Source organism: Cheilinus undulatus, linkage group 13, assembly GCF_018320785.1.
Source record: "Cheilinus undulatus linkage group 13, ASM1832078v1, whole genome shotgun sequence".
NCBI lineage: Eukaryota > Metazoa > Chordata > Actinopteri > Labriformes > Labridae > Cheilinus > Cheilinus undulatus.
Window position 1 is genome coordinate 23,782,546 of NC_054877.1, and position 18,395 is coordinate 23,800,940.

At 37.2% G+C, this 18,395-nt stretch overlaps 1 protein-coding gene across 3 annotated transcripts in view; it reads right to left on the reverse strand.

The window, feature by feature from the left end:
- The window catches only part of pcmtd1 (protein-L-isoaspartate (D-aspartate) O-methyltransferase domain containing 1), a 28,516-nt gene extending 11,371 nt beyond the window's left edge, over nt 1-17,145 (reverse strand). The window contains exons 1-3 of one of the 3 annotated variants that reach the window (XM_041802365.1): nt 16,925-17,145; nt 1,780-2,237; nt 1,282-1,384 (exon numbers count right to left, since the gene is read on the reverse strand). In XM_041802365.1, coding sequence (XP_041658299.1) covers nt 1,282-1,384; nt 1,780-2,086 — 410 coding nt within the window. In that variant the 5' untranslated portion in view covers nt 2,087-2,237; nt 16,925-17,145. Of the gene's footprint in view, nt 1-1,281; nt 1,385-1,779; nt 2,238-6,885; nt 7,229-15,257; nt 15,370-16,924 lie in introns of those variants that run through there. The other 2 variants (XM_041802368.1, XM_041802367.1) reach the window with 2 other exon arrangements.
- Nucleotides 17,146-18,395: the final 1,250 nt, after the last annotated feature.

The following is an 18,395-nucleotide window of genomic DNA, read 5'->3' on the forward strand; positions in this document are numbered from 1 at the left end:
AAGTAATGTCAATTAAACAAAAAGAAGTAACGTAAAAAAAAGTGGTTGGATAAATATTCCCCCCCTTTCAGTCAGTATTTAGCAGATGCACTGGAGGAAGCATCATGCTGTGAGCATGCTTCTCAGAAGCCAGCCCTGGAAGACTTGTAAAGGTTGAGGGTAAAATGAATGCGGCAAAATTTAAGAAAATCCTGATGGACTATCTGATTCAGTCTGCAAGAGAACTACAGCTTGTGAGGGGATTTATTTTCCAGCAAGACAATGAACTGAAGCATACAGTGAAAGCAACAGAAAGACAACAAGGTAAATGCTCTGGAGTGGCTGAGTAGAAGCCAAGATGTCAATCCAAGAGAGAATTTGTGGCTGGACTTGAAAGTGTGTTCACGCCTGATCCCTGTGCAACCTAAAAGAGCTTGAGTAGTTTTTCAAAGAAAAATGAAGTAAGATTGCATCTACTAAATACTGACTTGAAGGGGGTGAATATCTATGCTGTCACTGATTTTGGATAACGTATTTTTTATTCAATTGAGGAGGAAAGCAAAAATACTGCTCTACAGCACACATTAAAAAGCATATATTTGTTTGGGGTTTTTTTTAACACAATTTAATGCTATTTAATGAAGTTAAGCCTGTCAACATGTTGTCAGTAAGTTTTTTTTTACATTTTAATATCATATTATTTTAACACCCCAGCCTGAGCATCTGTGTTCTGTTTTTAAATAAGAGATGGGGAAATAATTGGCCAAGTAATATATTATTTAATAACAGTTGGTTTCAGCCTTAATTGTTTGTTTATAGATACAACTTCTTTTTTTTTTTACATTTTCTTCGTTTTCTGCATCCATGACCTACGAGGCAGGAGTTGACTTAATTTGACCTTACAGAAAAGATCCGTCATGTTTTTAATCAATAATAAATAAATAACTAAAGTAACAAGAAAATAATATTGACCTCACTTTCAAGCTATGTAGCTTAGCATGAAACTAAACACAGTGGGAAATGGATGAATAAGACATCCAACATATAGACATTAACAAACAGTGAGTGTTAAAAGATCACAAAGGTGGATATTGTTGCCTTAGGACAGAGCTCAGCTAGCTTATTTTCTACTTGTAGTCCTTATAGCAAGCTAAACTAAGCTAACCAGCTGCAGCTTCATGTTAAATGTAAAATTTAAGAGTGGTATCAATCATTTCCGCATACTCTCATCAGTAAAACAAAAAAAAATCTGGGTATTTTCCTAAATGCATTAATTATAATTTCTTAAAAGCAGATACTTACTTATCAAAGCTTTCACTATTCTTTATGAAGTCATCCAGTTTCTCTCTGGCATATTCAACAACATCCTTATGGAGCTCAACTCCATGGTTCACACCAAAAGGCCCTAGAAAAAAAACACACACAAAAACATTTTTAACAACCTAACTTGGTATTATGTAGAGCTGAGACAACTGATAGGTCAATTATTTATTTTCATTGTTTAATTAAAAAATAAACAGGTGATTTGTAGATTCAATAGTTCAAGTACACTGTGATTAGCATTTTATGCTCTTTGTAAAATGTATTGAACAAACGATTGTTATAAATCAGAAAAATACTGAGAAGATTAATCAGAATTATTTCTTTAAAACTTCTCATTCACTTTATTCTGATTCATAGGCACACATGTGTTTTCTTAGAAATATTTTGCCTGAATTTTATGCTAAAACTGTGCATTTTCTACATTTGAGAAAGAAAAAACCACAACAAAGTTGTGTCAAAAGATTACAATATGCTTACCTATGATAAGACCAACCATTGTGCTCAGGTAGCCAGTTCCACTGCCCAGATTTAGGAAAGAGAGTCCTGGCTGCAGTTTGAGGGCCTCCATCACCTCTGAGTATATACACGGAGCAGACAGGTGGATGTTGCCGTGCTTCCACGCCAAGTCTTTGTAGGCACTGTCCCGGTAGCCATCCAGATAGTAGTCACCGCGGTCTATGGCTCGAAAAGCCTGTTCAACTTTCTCTGTGCGGATATACTGAGCCTCCTTCAGATTATCAATGAGGTCGTCATTGTCCTCCCCGGCGCTCACGGCTCCCCCCATGGCAAGAAGAGAAGACAAACACAAGGGCAGAACTCAAATTAGTGATTCCTCTTCCTCCTCAGAGTGGCATGGAGATGAACGGGTGGCTGTAGGGTGCTGTGACTCCTCAAGTGTCGGCTCAGACAACAGTCATGTCCAGGCAGGAAGTAACCTGAGATAAATCATACAAATAGGTTATGGAAATATGCCTGCTGGGGACAACAGTGCCTTTTTTAATCTATCAAGATTAGTGCAAAGTTGACGTGCTGACAAATACAGATTTTTTTAGCTGCATCTACCTCTTCTAGTGGCTTTTGATGAAAAATGTACAAGCTCTGAAGGGAAAATTACTAAAAAAAAAAAAATAAAGAGGCTTCAAGATGATTCCAAATTTGTTCCCTCCAGGATTCAACAACTTATGTTTTGCAATGCCTTTTTTAGGATCTAAATTACAGACTGTTCCAAAATGTATTCTGTTATTTATCACTAAACAATGTCAAATACAAAGAAGTGAGCTTCCACTGAAAATCAACACTGCTGGGGTTCAAGCTAAGTAAGTTGCAGTGTCACAAGTCATTTAGTAGATGCTTTTGTCAAAAGCAACATACATCTGAGAATAAGTACAACACAAGCAAAGATCTAGCCAGGATGAAACAACATCAGTAAGTGCCACAAAGTGCTTCAAGTTCCATGAGACAAGGGTGCTGCCATGCAACGCTAGGTTCATATTTGTAGGCACTGCCAGGTAAAAAAAACACTGTGGCTGAAACAGGACCAAATCAGGACAAACTCTATCTGTTGTAATGCTTGGTGTTGAATAATAGACAGTACATTAATCAAAATGGAGAGTTTGAAGCTAAACAAATAAAGCAATCTGACATTTCCTCATTAAGACAAACCAAAGATAATTACATTGCATGAAAACAAATTAACATTCAACACATTCCTCTATATCGGCTGTTTGTTTATTTATTGCATATAGACTTATTTTTATAACAACCGTTTGACATTGGGAAGCAGAAAGATCACAGTTGTAATTAATAACCTGAATGATGAATACATTCATTTTCTGAGCAAAGGCCTTGGTTTAATGCATGCAGGCTTACAGGCTTAATGGATCACAGCCTTCACTAATGTCATTTGTTACACCTGAGATCTTCCTGTAAACACGTTACAATGTTTCTGTTGGGAGGACGCTCTCTATTGGTCACATTTTAGAGGTTACATGAAGTATGTGTCATGATATATAAAACAAAGTCTAATGCCCTTCATGCATAGTGTCCTGTGTGGTATAATTAATGTGGAATCATTTTGTTTACATAAAAAGTCAATGGGCACAACTTAAAGAGAGCTCAATGCTTCCACCTTTATTAATATGAATGTTTTTAGTATTTCTAAAGCATCTGTGATGGTGAACTGTATCCCTTTATGTCCTGGTTTAAGAGTGATTGCAGGAAAATCAAGGCTGTCTTAAAATGTCAACTTGGACCTTGGGATATTTTAATGGACATCTTTTTAACTACTCCTACTATTAAAGTTTAAATATACTATGTGGCTAAATAAAGGTAAAATAATTGATTGAAGAAGCTAATTGAATTCACTTATTTTTTACTTACTCTTAATGTCATGTCATCTGAGGCTAACACTGTGCCACAGTGCTCACATCTGTACAGTGTGCTCTGTCCACAGGGAAGGTTCAAGATTATGTGATACATGGCTGACATTAGAAAAGGGCCACATGAAAAAAATCGCTACCATCGTATTTGTTTTTATGGTTCAATATCAATATTTATCACCCTATGATTAAGTGTAAGGAAAGTCTTCAGAGAAACAGCTGATTGATTAATAACATATCATTATTGATTCAAAAATCAGTAGTACTGAATGTTGTTATAAATTCATCTAGCTCATGGATTTATAACAACTCCAACACCAAGCTCCATGAATAGTGCAGAGTTACTATAACAGGTTTACATAATCCTAAACAGGCAGAATAATTACAGTTATCAATAGGGAGTACTATGTTAACGTATAACTAGGGATCTAAAGAACACTGCAATAAAATTTAACAGACGGACATGTTTATTACAGCGCTCTGCTTTAATGAGCAGGGGGCTTATATGTTTGATTGCAGAAGGTGAAGACGAGAGGCATTCAGATATGGCGAAAGCATTTGAAGAGGTATTAGTCCACACATAGGTGGGTATTTTTGAAAAAAGTTTTCTTTCTTGTGTTACAGCATTTTGATTTTTTTTAAACATGCAAATGGCTTTTTAGGTAACTGGAAAGAAACACCTTCTGGAGACTCCTCCCTTATGTGTACATGAGGAATACTGAGTCTATGTGTTCCTGTTAAGCGTCCTTGAGTTTCTTGAAAGGTGCTATATAAATTCAAGATATTATTATTATTCTTATTATTATTATTATTATTAGTGATGTGGCAGGTGTGAAAATACATCCGTTTTGTTACCATGGCAAAGGGGGACGAAGCAAAACTTGTGCTTGTGTTAACATTGCTAACTGGATTTTTTTTTTTTTTTTTTTTTGCATGCTGACATGCACACAGTTGCTCTCCCACTATGCTGATGAACAGATAAAACTTTTACATTTTTCCCCAATATTATATCGACATCTTTATAATTTAGCATATATAATAGCAATAATAATAATAATGTACTGTTTTCTTGAATTTATATTTAAATCATTTTATTTCTGTTAACTTATACAGAATAGCCTTTATAGTTTATACGTACACTGCTTTGGCATTTTACATGCTAGTAAAGCTTACTGAATTGTGCTGAACTAAACTGAGGTGCCTGAATGGACATCAAAGGTTACTGCTGCTTTACACAATACTCCAAAGACACAAACCCTGACACCAGCGTTGGAGGTTTTGGACAAGATTTGATTCATGTTGATTGAACAACTCTGAAAATCAACTGGCCATTGCAAAGTAACGTATTCCAAAACAACCACCTACAGCGCATACACATAGTCTTCAGACCCCCTTCACTTTTTTTCCCCATTAATCTACACTCGGTAGTACTCCATTATCTTTAATAAATGTGCAAAATTTCTAAAATTCTGTTTTCACTTTGCTATGATGGGTTACTGAGGGTGGATTAATGAGAATAAAAAGGTTTTTTTTTTCGACAGTAGCATTAGGCTGCAATATAACAAAATTAGAAGAATGAAGGGGGTCTGAATATACTACACTCTGATAAAGGAAACTAGGCACAAAAATAAAAAAAATAATAAAAAATATTTTTTATCAAACTAGTAACCCAACATTAGCACCATGTTGAAGCTTTGAGGTATTTATTTGGGTCACAAGCTGTACCTTGCTGTCATTTAAGGCCAAAGGAGCCAAAAGGTTGTAACCACTAATGTGCAAGGTTAATAAAAGAGGTCAGTGAAAACATGCCCTGATCTCTGCTGCTTTGACACTTACTTACTCTTTAAATACCAAGCTGTACCATGCAGTACTTTGCTTTGAAGCACTGGAGTGAAGCAATAAAGAGAAACATCCTGACACATGCTGGTCTTTAAGCATTTCTCTGATGCTTTGATAACTAAAATACCTCACACTGGCTCTGAGTGAATGGGTATCGCTGGAGCTGCAGCAGAGGGAGTCAAGTCTTGAATTCCCTCTGTGCCTCTTCAGCATCTCCACATCTGACTCAGCTAATAAAGATTACATTCAGAGGTGACTTTGTAGTAGGAGGCCTGGCAAGGTAACTTTCCATCCCCTTTTTTTCTCACATGCAAAGAGAAGAATCATTGATTCAGTCTCCATCCCTGATTGTACTGGAGTGTAATTTTTATCCTGGTTTTCTTTCTCTACCCTCTCTGTAATACAAAGTCCTTTGTGCTACGAGGAGTTGAAATTCAAATCTAGGAAAATGGGTCAGGATTGGTGTCTCAAAAGTAAATCACTTTAAAATGGCAGTGTACAAATGAAAGGGTGTCAAACTGGGGTCAGTCTTATTAGGACTGATGAAATATAACATTCATCTCTCAATAGCTGTAGAAGTTTCATTCTACAAGTACTGAGAATTGATAGAACATTCTTGGATCTTTATCTTTACATCTACTAGCACGCTAGTACCGGATTTCTATACTCATCCCTACACAGCAACTTAGATAGCAGTCTGAAGCATTCAGTACTTGGTGAGATCTTGAGTTTCTATTCACATAAACTGCAGGCAAATTCCTGTGCATCGTCTAATTTGCATACACACGTTGGTAATGTTTGGTGCTGAAGAGTTGCCATTGTTTTTGTACAATTTACAAAGTGTCTCCGCTAGAGGTGTTTTCGACTAAGGATTTTCATAGTCAAATCTGATTCGTCAGATCTTGCCTTTAGTCGACTAATAGTCGAACAGCGTTTCCGCTAGACTTTTTTTGTCCCTGGTCAAAATGACTGGCAGTCTTCAAGAATTCCGGCCATTTAGAACAACTACTGGACATTTGCTTTAACATTATTTTGCTGCATTAACAGCAGCAAAACGCATAGATCTCTCTCTTATTTTTTTGTGTAAGTGGTTTAAAGTATCAAAATGAAAGCTGCGCGCTCTTCCTTACACAAACAGTCATTTACACAATATATGCCCACGTTAAACACATAAACAACAACAGTTAGCTTCATATCAGCACTGTTAGCCTGTTAGCACATTGGCCACTATCATAACTTTGCAGCTTACAACAGCCAAATACCATCTCCACCGACAACAACGAAGCATCCAAACACATAACAAAAGTGCTCTCTTAACTGGACACTGCGTTAGAACTCTACATTTCAAATGAAAAATGAGTCTTACCGTCAGTTGCTAATATCAGTCCTCATGATGATATAACTGTAACCTCTCTGAAGAGAGACAGAGCCTTCATTATCAGCTCCAAGCGGTCCATGCCGTTCTGCACGATGTCATTCTGTGCTGACTACAACACAACTTTGTCTGAGGATTGGTCATAGGTAGTTTATCGAAGTCCACTACAACTCTGCTCGGCGTAGGCCTTCTCTCTCTGCTGCTGCATCAGTGTTTACGACGCTCAGCAATACAATTCCCTTAGTTTCAGCCTCCCATTATTTGCAGCAATGACACAAAATGCCTCCATACCGCTGATGATATTAAGCCTTTGGTTAACCAGGAAAACCTCACTTAGATTAAAATTCTGCTTTACGAGAAAGTTCTGGTCAAACTTTCCTACTTTCCCTGCATAGTCCCCAGCAATACTGAGCACATGCAGAGAGATAGATTTGCTTTGACATCATCGTGCATACAAAATTATCCATGTGCTTGCCGTCTGAGGAGATAAACAAACCCAGCACCGCAGGACAGTAGATGTAGTAAGAATAGGCAACTTTTAGTTTATGTTAACGCATTCTCGCAACATACAGTGCTTAACAAATTTATTAGACCACCCTAACCCTAACCAAAGTAAGGTTTATGCCACAGCTGCCCTAAATTAACAGCATTGGTAATTACCAAAATCATTTTTTATGTTTCTGCAATCATTAATAAACCAATATGTAGAAGCTCTTTATCCCAAATGATATTTTTAATGCTAAAATATCATTATTATTGTTATCCATGAATTTTCAAATTTACTGATTTACAAAAAAAAACTGAAAAAATAGTAAAGCACATTATTATTTCTTGATTAATATGTCAAATTATAGTTATTTACTTGCATTCCTGAACAGAAAAATTCGTTTTAGTGGTTGAATGTTATGCTTGATTAATTTTTGACTTCTCAGAGAAGCCCAGTGAGCTGGCTCAAATTTGGGTGAATTCAGTTTGAAATCCCTCACTCCTGTTCAAAATGGCAAAACGTGGAGAGCTCACTGACAATGAAAGAGTCCGCATTAAAGCACTTCATGATGCTGGATAGTCTTTGAGACAAATATGACAGGTGGCCTAATAAATCTGTTAAGCGCTGTATCTTCTAGGTTACACAAAATATAATATATATATATATTCATATATATATTCAGTATTTACTTATCTGGTCATTTTCATGTTTTCTGCCAGACATTTTGACAGGTTATGTTTTTTATCTGCCGGACTTCCACCCTTTTTACCGGCCAATGACCAGCAAATGCTGGCTAACGGAAACTCAGGCTTGGCAGCCCCATGTAGTCAGAATGGTACGATCTTGGTTACATAAGAGCATTCGACTATGAGGTTCATAGTCGAATCAGACTCCTCCGAATCGAATCGTCGAATCGCAGACTATTCCGGGTCACCCCTAGTTCTCTCTCCTTGTCTTTGGCAGATAAGACTTGTTTTCTGATCTTTAAGGTCTTTTTGATACTACCATTCACCGAAACAATGAAGAATGGATCATTTTAAAACAAGCATTATTAAATAGTTACAACAGATAGCCTAGTGGTTAGTTCATGCCCCATGTACTGTACGTGAGTGGCCTGGGTTCAAGTCAGGCTTCATCCCTGTTTCTGAGTCTGTCCACTGTCCTGCATCATCAACAAAAGCATTAAAAAGCCCTAAAATGTATCTTTGAAACAAAGTTTTAAACATGCTCACATAAAGCTAATTTAGCTATAGATTACAAAGCTACTCAGCTAATACAGCTAGGTAGTTTTCATAGCTAAAGATGAGCAGCTATCTGAGCTACATGAAGAAGTTATCGACATAGCTACATTGGCTTTAGCTATTGTTGCTAAAGCTCATGTTGCTGAAGCTAAGCAAGCTACATTGGCTTATGTAGTAACGTACATCATATAGTTAGCTTGGCCATGTTAGCTCTAGCTAAAGCGAGCCACTGTTCGTGTAACTATCTAATTATTGTTATACATAATTTTATCCCCGCTTGCACCGCTCATCTTTTCTCTATTTTATTTATGAAATGTTGCTTTGTCTAGTGTTTGCAGTGTGGTTATTTCATGAATGTAACTGCTGGACTTTGCTTAATTATGAAGTTGAATTTAGACCAACATTTCTACATAATAGCTCAGTTTTAATACCATCCTGTTAAGCTTAATGTCCTGCTTTTAATGAGCACATTTACTTTTCTATCCAAGAAAGAAAGCATATTACATGTCTGTCAGTTTTCAAGTTCAACTTTAAAAGAATTGAGCAATTCAGCATAAAAAAAAGTGCTAATAAAATACTTTTTGAGGTAACTCCTAAGCTGCATTTAGCTGCTTCTGCTCATCAAGCTACTGCCATAAAAAAATGAATAATGTATGAAATTACATGTCTTGCCAAAAAGAAAACTGCATACAGCACAAATGTGAATGTGTGCCTTTGGGTATAAAACATGAGGGTATATGCAAAAAAATCAAACACTTTGCCCTTTTGCCTTTTCAGTCTGCTTTGATTTTCTCAGTCATAACAAACCTTTTGCCAATAACTAAATAATTCAATTTAATTTGAGTTATATCCATCTAAAGCTCAAGAAGCATGTAAGTTGAAACCGTCCCACTTTTTAGGACAAGTCAAAAAGGACCTGACTGGTGATATAATATAGCTATTGCTATAGTGACATTTTACATAGAATTCTAGCATTAAAAGCAGGCCCGTTGGCCTCGGTTACCCCTTGTGTGTATAAAAAGAGAGAAAACATCTGAGGTCATGCTGGGCCTCCATGACCTGGTTAGGGACAACTCTCTGAACCATGCTGCATGACGAAACATGTAACACTATATCAAGAGGAGTGCTGCAACTGCATACCGGGGGGCCTTTCTACTAACAGATGAACACACTGCTTATCAACACTTGAGTGTGAGGTAAGACTATAATCATAGTGGCTACCTACATACACAATGTAAATAGAACTACTTAACAGCTGATTTGCAGCTCTGTCAGCAGAGGTAATTTTATCTATCCTATAGTGCTGTGCAAAATCCCTGAGACTTAGAACTGCAGTGGTAGAAAACAATACATAAATCTGTGCATAAATCTTTAAAGTCACAAGTTTCACATTTGCTATCAGGAGAAAACAGAATTAATATGTGATGTTGTTTTGACAGATGACAGCTTTTTCAATATGTAATGTGCTATGCCTCAAGTGACAATAGCCATGAAAAATACATTTATGATGAACAATTTCCATATTTTTCCATTACAACTCGTGAATCTACAAATACTGCCAGTGAATCTACATTTCTTCAGGCAGACATGTGACTGTTTTGTCCCAGATTTACTGCAGCTAAAATGTGAGCATGTTCACATCGAAGGATAAGATAGAAGATTAAAAGCTTGAGAAGGTGTAATTAATGAGATCTGCTTTTGTGGGAAACAAATTAAGCTACACTCTTCTCTGTGATGTCCTATGTCTTATTAATACGAGGCAGATTTACTAGAATGCTCTGAAAATGCAGCAGAACTAGTGTACTCCCATGTGGACAGGTGCAAGTACAGTCTCATCAATACATTTATCTGCTGATGATGGCCTGTTATTGGGCCTTTTAACAGAAATATCAATGTTAATGTTTTCAAATATGGGCCAAGTAAGTGAAAAGTTCAGCAAGAGAAAATACACTGGAAGGAAACAGTGATTGGGATGATTTAGAAACGGGTTTATCACTCAGTCTGTCTAAGGCTGTTTACATATCTGATGATGAAGCAGGTCATATCTAGGAAAATTCCCCACAAGTGAGCAGATCGATGATTGTGGCAAGGAATATGTGCAATAAGCAAGCAAGACAAAGTCAAAATCAATGCTAGTCAGCAACAGAATTACTTTAAGTAAAGCTTTTTCTCAATACAGGCCTGCCATATCAGTCACTTAATATCTGAAATATGGCAGATGTAAACAAGCACAGTGAACGGCGAGAATCTCAGCTTGGTTTGGAAGTACTTCAGTCAAGAATGCTGAGAAAAAAAGTGTGTCAGATATACCAGGTCACTATATCATTTAACTACTCAAGTGACGCAATGAGTAACAACTTCCAGTGAAAGCATGTAGATGTTTACTTGAAGACGACCAAAGGTGGTGTTGCTGGCACTGCTAACATTAGCCACACTCAGGTATAGAGGGTATGCATGTGACGTCACAGCCGCGTGTGTCTCTGCCGTTCCAGCCACTGAGTGGCAGAAAGAATGCGCTGGTGACAGAAATCAGCAGGGAGTAAACTGTAAACAGTGTTATTTCAGCTGAAAATTGCCATCTTTTTGAATGACAACATCTTGACTATTTTCACCACAGCCAGTACAGACCAAGCTGATGGAACATGTTTATAGTAGGGCCGCTCGTCATTAATCTTGAAACCTTAACGCGTTAAACGAATAATAACGCAATTTAATCATATGACTGAGTTTGACCACAACTTGCTCCTGTAGTTCTCCAGCGCAGATGTTTACGTGCCTGGGGTTGAAGAGGGTGACAGGCAGTCAGACGCAGCCAGCAGTGATGAGTGAGGAGATAGACCCAGGTCTGCTTAACAGCAATTTTCTTTTTAAAACGCCGGCAAATTAAAGTTAAGATAAAACCAAATCTGTGTGTATATACTGCAGTATTGAACTATCTTTCCACCGAAGCACAATGAGTCTTTAAGTACCACCTTTGGTCAAAGCATATCTTCGCTAATGTTAGCAAAGACGCTAACAACAACACGGGACAAGCCATGGTCATCAAGCTGCACCAGCGGAGTCCAGCAGACCTGGATTTGTCAGTCCACACAACGGCAACGTCTAAGCCAACTAATGTAATCGGTAATGGGTCGCCAAAGACCGCAGACCATCAACATTGTTGACAAGGGGCCACAAGACATCATCCAGATCGCCTCAGGTGACCCATACCACAGAACACCTACGAGGAGAACTATTGTGACAAAAATCCATGAACTGTATGGCACAAAAAGGCAATGAAAGTGGAGCAGCTGGCCCGAGCTACATTTAGTTTACTGACGGGAGACAACTGGACATCAGTCAGCAACCATAGCTACCTCTGGGTAACAGCACACCTAATTATTCCCTTTACATCGTTAAGTGTTTTGTATCTGATGTGTTTGTCTGCTGGGCTCTTTTATAAATATTATTGCTCAGTTTATTAAGACATTCTGATTTACAAACCATCACAGCTAAGCTAAGATGTTAAAGCTTAAAAACTATAGTATTTCTTTATTTAAACACCATACTTGTACTTCTTTTATCTACCAAAAAATTCAAATAAATGGCAGTATTTAATAGGTATGCTTGACAAATAATGTTTTTATAAGGTGCTTTCAAAATGCTGTACATGGAATTAAAAGAATGAAAATAAAAGACTTGACAATAAGAAAGTTTAAAAATCTAAAATACTAAAACTATTTAAAAAATGCTGTGATTAATGATGATTAATCACAGCGTAATAATATGATTAACTTGATTCTTTTTAAATCAATTAACAGCACTAGACACAGGATGAAGCAGGACTATTACAGTAGCTAGGCCTAGCCTACATTAATCATTTAGTACTCCATAGAACTCCACTCTATTCTCCTCTTACCTCAAATGAAAATAAAGACTTTAATTTAATAAAATCAACAATACAGTAAAATAGTATCTAAAGTAACAAGGTATCTTATGACAACAGATTATGCGTTATATCTGTCTTTAGGAAACAGCACGGATCTCTGTTGAGTCCAAATATCCCTAACCTTAGTGGATATTAGTCTGTTTCCCCTGTTTTCATGTTTCCCATTGAGAAGACAGCTATGTTTGAGAATGTTTTGCCACTCAGCCAGATTGAGCAGTTATGTCAGTGCTGAAAGTGACGTCAGTGCAAACCTTTTATAACATTGTTTGCCTGCTCACACGGTAATCCAGTGTTTAATTGATTCTCAATTGTGACTGTTTTACAAGTGTTTTCTTAATTCTAGTCTAGTTGGCTACTATGAACTAAAATTTGCATTTCACTTAGTTTGAAAAGAGTCGCTAGGAACATCCCTAGTTATGATGTTTAAATCCTGCGACAGGCATGTGACTGATTGCAATACATCTAATAGAACTGTCATACTTTCTCTGTTAGTAAGTATGTTCGTCATCATCTGTGAAACTTTCCATACATCCAGGTACATCCAAGTTTGATATAAAGGCAAAAACTCTCATTGTAAAGTCAGACCCTCACCTGAATCATCCTTTTTATGTAATAACTTCATCCACCGACTCAGGATTTTTTTACTTGAAATTTCAAGGAGTGCACGTGTGAAAACAGCTTAATAGAGTGCGATCTCACCTCACTTAGTAAACTGCACTCACAGTCAGCATGAAAAGCAAAGCATTACAGCTGAAAAAAAACATTATCTTCATAAGAATCGGTTTATGTTCAAAGTTATACCACTGTGTTTCAGGTAGACCCTTTTGAGTACCTTGAAAAGTCATATCTGTGTTCTCCCAAGGTAAGAACTCTCTAAAAAACACATTTTTTGTAACAAAATCTATAATCCGATCATTTCGACCCTCTAACTCTAACATTAGGAATCATTTGGGGCTCATACACAACATGGAATAGAGTAGTGAAGTGATGTAGACCAGTGTATATCCATTTCTTCCTAGTTACTGTGATGAAACACAAAAATCCAATATAGAATTCCCATTACACTTCATGTGTAGCTGGGCTAATGGCATGGCTCTAGGGATGCTGGCTGGTTGGCTAGTCCATGCATCCACATAAATTTCATGATTCCTAATGTAGTGCCACCAGTATGTTTGCTTGTTCAACACTATTTCAGGGAAAGACCCCTCAACACATAATGACCCACTTCCAATACATCTGTTGTAACCAACCACAGCATGTACAATGAATCATAATGCTGTCAGTCACCCTATGACCCTGTTATTTTTGGGGGCATTTTTGTCAAATGTAAGTCTGATTTTAGATTCTACACCTGCAGATATGAACAGTGGAGTATGATAAGATCTGCTCAGAGGACTCAGGGGGATATAACCCTATAGCTTTTTTCTACTGTCCCTTTCTCTATTTGCAATTCTAAGGTGAAATGTTCACACATAAATACTCTTCCACTCATTCGAAAAGGGCAGACAGTATCTGGATTGGGCATTTTTCCATCATGACCTTGTGACATTTATCCAGCTCTATGAAAAGTTCTGTGAGTTTAGAATAGAACTGTATATCTTTAAAGTCCAACATAAAAGAGTAGGTATATTCTTCTGTTAGTGGATATATTCCCCCGTTACTACACAGTGACTTATTAGTCTGGATTACTTTTTACAATATACAGTCTGCATGCACATTCAAACTACCAAAATCTGTTTTGTTTTGTTTTTTTTTTTTAAACACACTGGTATGACCCAATTTTGCATACCATCTCAAGGGGTATGGTTTTTAATGCACTGCCTAAAAACAGTCTCTACTTAAAAACACATTTGCCATTTCAGAGGTATGTCTTCGTCTGCAGTGATAAAGTGTAAAATCAAGAATATTAAAATATTCCAGAGTCGACTGACTTTACAGACAGTCCCCCATCTAGACATGCTCTCTCTCTGTCAGCAGTATGTTAACCCTTACCATGTCCATAATATTACTGTTTCCCTCTGACTCATTCCCCAGGCTTGTAAGGGTTGTCACACTTAATGAAAACTTGTCCTTCTCTCTCTGTATTAGTGCAAGTTTGACTGGACTCTAAGCTAATTAGCCACAAACAGCCAAAGGATGTGTCAGTGAAGGCTAACAACAGGAAGTGACTCAATGTAAGTATGCCTGTGTGGGGAAAAAAATAATGAACAAAAGCTCCATCACTTTCTTTTCTTCTACTCCCTTGTTTGTCTTATTGTTTTGCATAGCAATGAAATTAGGTCGAAGAGTTTTGTTATTAGCATGAAAGTTTGACTTAAATGAATGCTCAACTGCTTGCATCATGACATCAACTCTGTTTTCTGATTGGTAAGGTGTAGGAAATGAAAACTGAGTTTCATTATCTTTACATTTTCTCTTTTGTTGTCACCACTTGATTGAAGAGGATTGTATTTAACAGCAGAAGCAGCTCATAGCAGAGCATTTGATTACATAGACTGAAAGTTAATTGGCTTTTCTAGGCAGATATGCAAATGATGCTGTGGTTTCAGATCCAGAAATTTAAAATTTGCATTTTTTTTTCTCTGCATATGTGACACTGTGGAATATATTTGGGTTTGAAAAGATGGCAGAGAATTCAACTCAAGATGCCATCTTGAGGCCCAAGAAAATATTGTTTTTATATGTATTTTATTGATAAAGCCATTACTTGAGAAAATGTGAGTAAATCATTTGATGATTGTTGGTTAGTTGTAGCAGTTCTCTGTCACACGGATGATTCAGAAATAACAGTTTAAGCTCCTTGGACTTCTTTTCTTTAGCTGCAGAGGAAAAAACAATCAATGTGATGACATTTACACTATGTTCACACAGCACAGAAAAATAATAGAAGAACTCAGATTAAACAACACTGGTTATAATAGTTAAGCTCAAAAATATGATGGTTCATTTTAATTACTGTATCTACTGGAGACAATTTGATAATCAATTATGAGGAATAAGTTGTCAAAAATTTGACAATACTTAATTAGATAAATATTTTTGACATTTTTCAATACACCATATTTTAGAAATTATATAACCACCTTTAATGTCAGATAGTATTTAAATTATGAGGGTCAACAATATTATCAGCAAGACACTGGTACCAGCTGATGAAAAAGGTCTGCTGATATAGACAAAAACTCAATTTTCAATCTGTTTAAAATCCTTGGGGGATCTTTTTGTGTAGAGTAATTACTCATTTTGTGGTATTTTAAAGGCTAAGCAACTGATGTCACTTGACCAAATTAACAGATTCAATAATACCTTGTATCCCTATTTTTCTGGCCCTAATCCTTCTTGGCTGTTTTCACTAAACTCCTTGGTAGTGTAGCGGTTTAAAATTAAAGTGTTCCTTGACTTCATTCAGAATAGATTATTTTCCTGCCCCATTAGCTGTACATTCAGCGATGTTCACAGATGTTCCTGTATTCCCACAACTGACACCTGATGAAGCCAATCAGCGCTTTGCCTGGTCACGTGCTGCAGTTGCCACACAGACGGCAGCCTGTCAGCCAATCAGCTGCTTGGAACACTTTCTTCGCACTGCGTGTGACGATGGAGCAAAACAACAACAGCGTTTTCATGAAATGTTGTCAAGCGTTATAAAATCATGCCTTTTACTTAATCCTGCAAGACTACTTCTATGAGAAACAGCACGTCTTGTCTCGTATTCAAACATACACCAGCTGACATACATTAAAAAAAGGGCCCGTGTGTTTTTCGAGCATTCATCATTCAGCTTTTGTTCCCACTTGTCGAGTAAAACGCAGTTACTGGCCAGCTCTCTGCAGTGCGATTAACCTCAATCTTTCGCAGCGTCTAGCTAAACCGGTTTTGTTGTCAAAGGGCTGAAATATCCCTGTGGGGTTTGGGTTAAAAGCAGCGGATAACGCCACAAAAATGGCAAATGAAACGTTGATTTCTTTGTATCTTTATCGCCTGAAGCGTTAGAAAAGTCTCCTGTAATGCATTGTAACGTTAAACTCGAGAAGACGAGCTGCGCGTTACACAACCGGTAGTCACACCAACCAATAAATCAACGTATGTTTAAAACTTAATGTAAAGTAAATAACTTAGCATATCAAGTCAGGCATCGCCATATGCCAATAAACCAAGCTAACGTTAGCTTCGTGGGCCTGAGTGCGCCATCATCTGAACAGAGACAAAGCAGGAGGTTAGGTAAGCTCGCCTCTTTATGCTCTACTAGCAAACACAGCACAGCGAGTTAGCTTAGAGTCTTTTAAAGCTAGCATTTGGACGGGCTGCTAACGTCACAGATTGTCTCACTTTGCATTCACGGTTGTTAACTCAAATAAAATTAGAAATACTCACAATGCCAACGAGTGTCGCATTAACTCAATGGTTGTATCTTGATGTGCTCTGCGACGGTCAGTCAGTGACAGCCACTTTCAGGCAATAACAAGCCTCTCTCTAATGCTAACCACTAGTAAACGGTACAAACTAGCGAGTTGTGTGTAAAGGTAAAGTAGTGATTGAGAGCCGCTGTGTCCAAGTGGAAGAAAAAAGAAACAGCTGAGGAGGATGTAAACACAGGTCACGTGATTAAAAATGATGACGATAGAGGGAAGCACTGTTGCACACATCTATCTATCTATCTATCCATCTATCCATCTATCTATCCATCTATCCATCCATCTATCTATCTATCTATCTATCTGTATTATAGTTAACAGTTTTCAGTGGGGATGTGGGATTTCATAATTTAACTTGCCTACAGAAAAAACATCCATAACTAACAATGCACTTAAGGGTATCTTTGACTTTTTCTTATTAGGCTATTATTTTATTTCAAATGAATATTGTAATTTAATGCAGTTTGATACTTTATATTTTAAAACATTGGTCCTAAATTAGTGGGACAAAAGTGGGTCACAGAGCTGCTTTCAGTGGGTCACAAAAGTGTAATTGAAAAAGAAAAACTGGCAAAAAATGATGGACATACAGAAGCCCTAAGCGGGCACACATACTTAATGTTTCTTTTCGTTCTATCTTAGGTCCAAACTGCAGCATTTTTCAGAAAATGAATAACATTTTTGTCAAATTTGGGAGGCTATTTGTCATTAAAGTGGTGGTGATCATGAAACTAGAGAAGCTGGGAGCCACTGTCACAACAACTTTCTCAGCTTTAGATTTTCTTGTTTCTTTAAAGCTCCTGCAAGGAGTTTCTAAGTGGTTATGAAACACACTGAAATTTACTATGATGCCTCTGTGTGGCACACAAAAGCAAACCAGTCCACTAGAGACAAGATTTTGTTTTTTCTGAATGAAAGATTTCGATACCTAACCACTGCAATGGGGTAGGTAATTAACAATTCTGACAGATTTGGGCCACTATCAGTCATTTAAGTGGTGGTGGTGGTGGGTCATGGCACTAGAGCAGCTGAGAACCACTGTCACAACAACTTTCTCAGATTTACATACCGGCTCTTGTTTCTTTAAAGCTCCTGCAAGTAGTTTTCAATAGGTTACAAAACACTCTGACATTTACTGTGTTGCCACTGTATAACCCACAAATGCAAAGCAGTCCATCACTGACGAGGTTCTGTTTTTCTTAAATGAAGATTTTAATGTCTATAATTACTAACATGAGGTAGGTAAATGATAATTCTGACAAATCTGGGTCACTATTTGTCATTAAAGTGGTGGTGGTGGTGATTCACGACTCACAAGGCAAGAGCAGTTGAGAACAACTGCCACAACAACTTTCTTAGATGTAGGCATATCAGTACTTGTTTCTTTAAAGCTCCTGCAAGGAGTGTCTTAGTGGTTATGAAATACACTG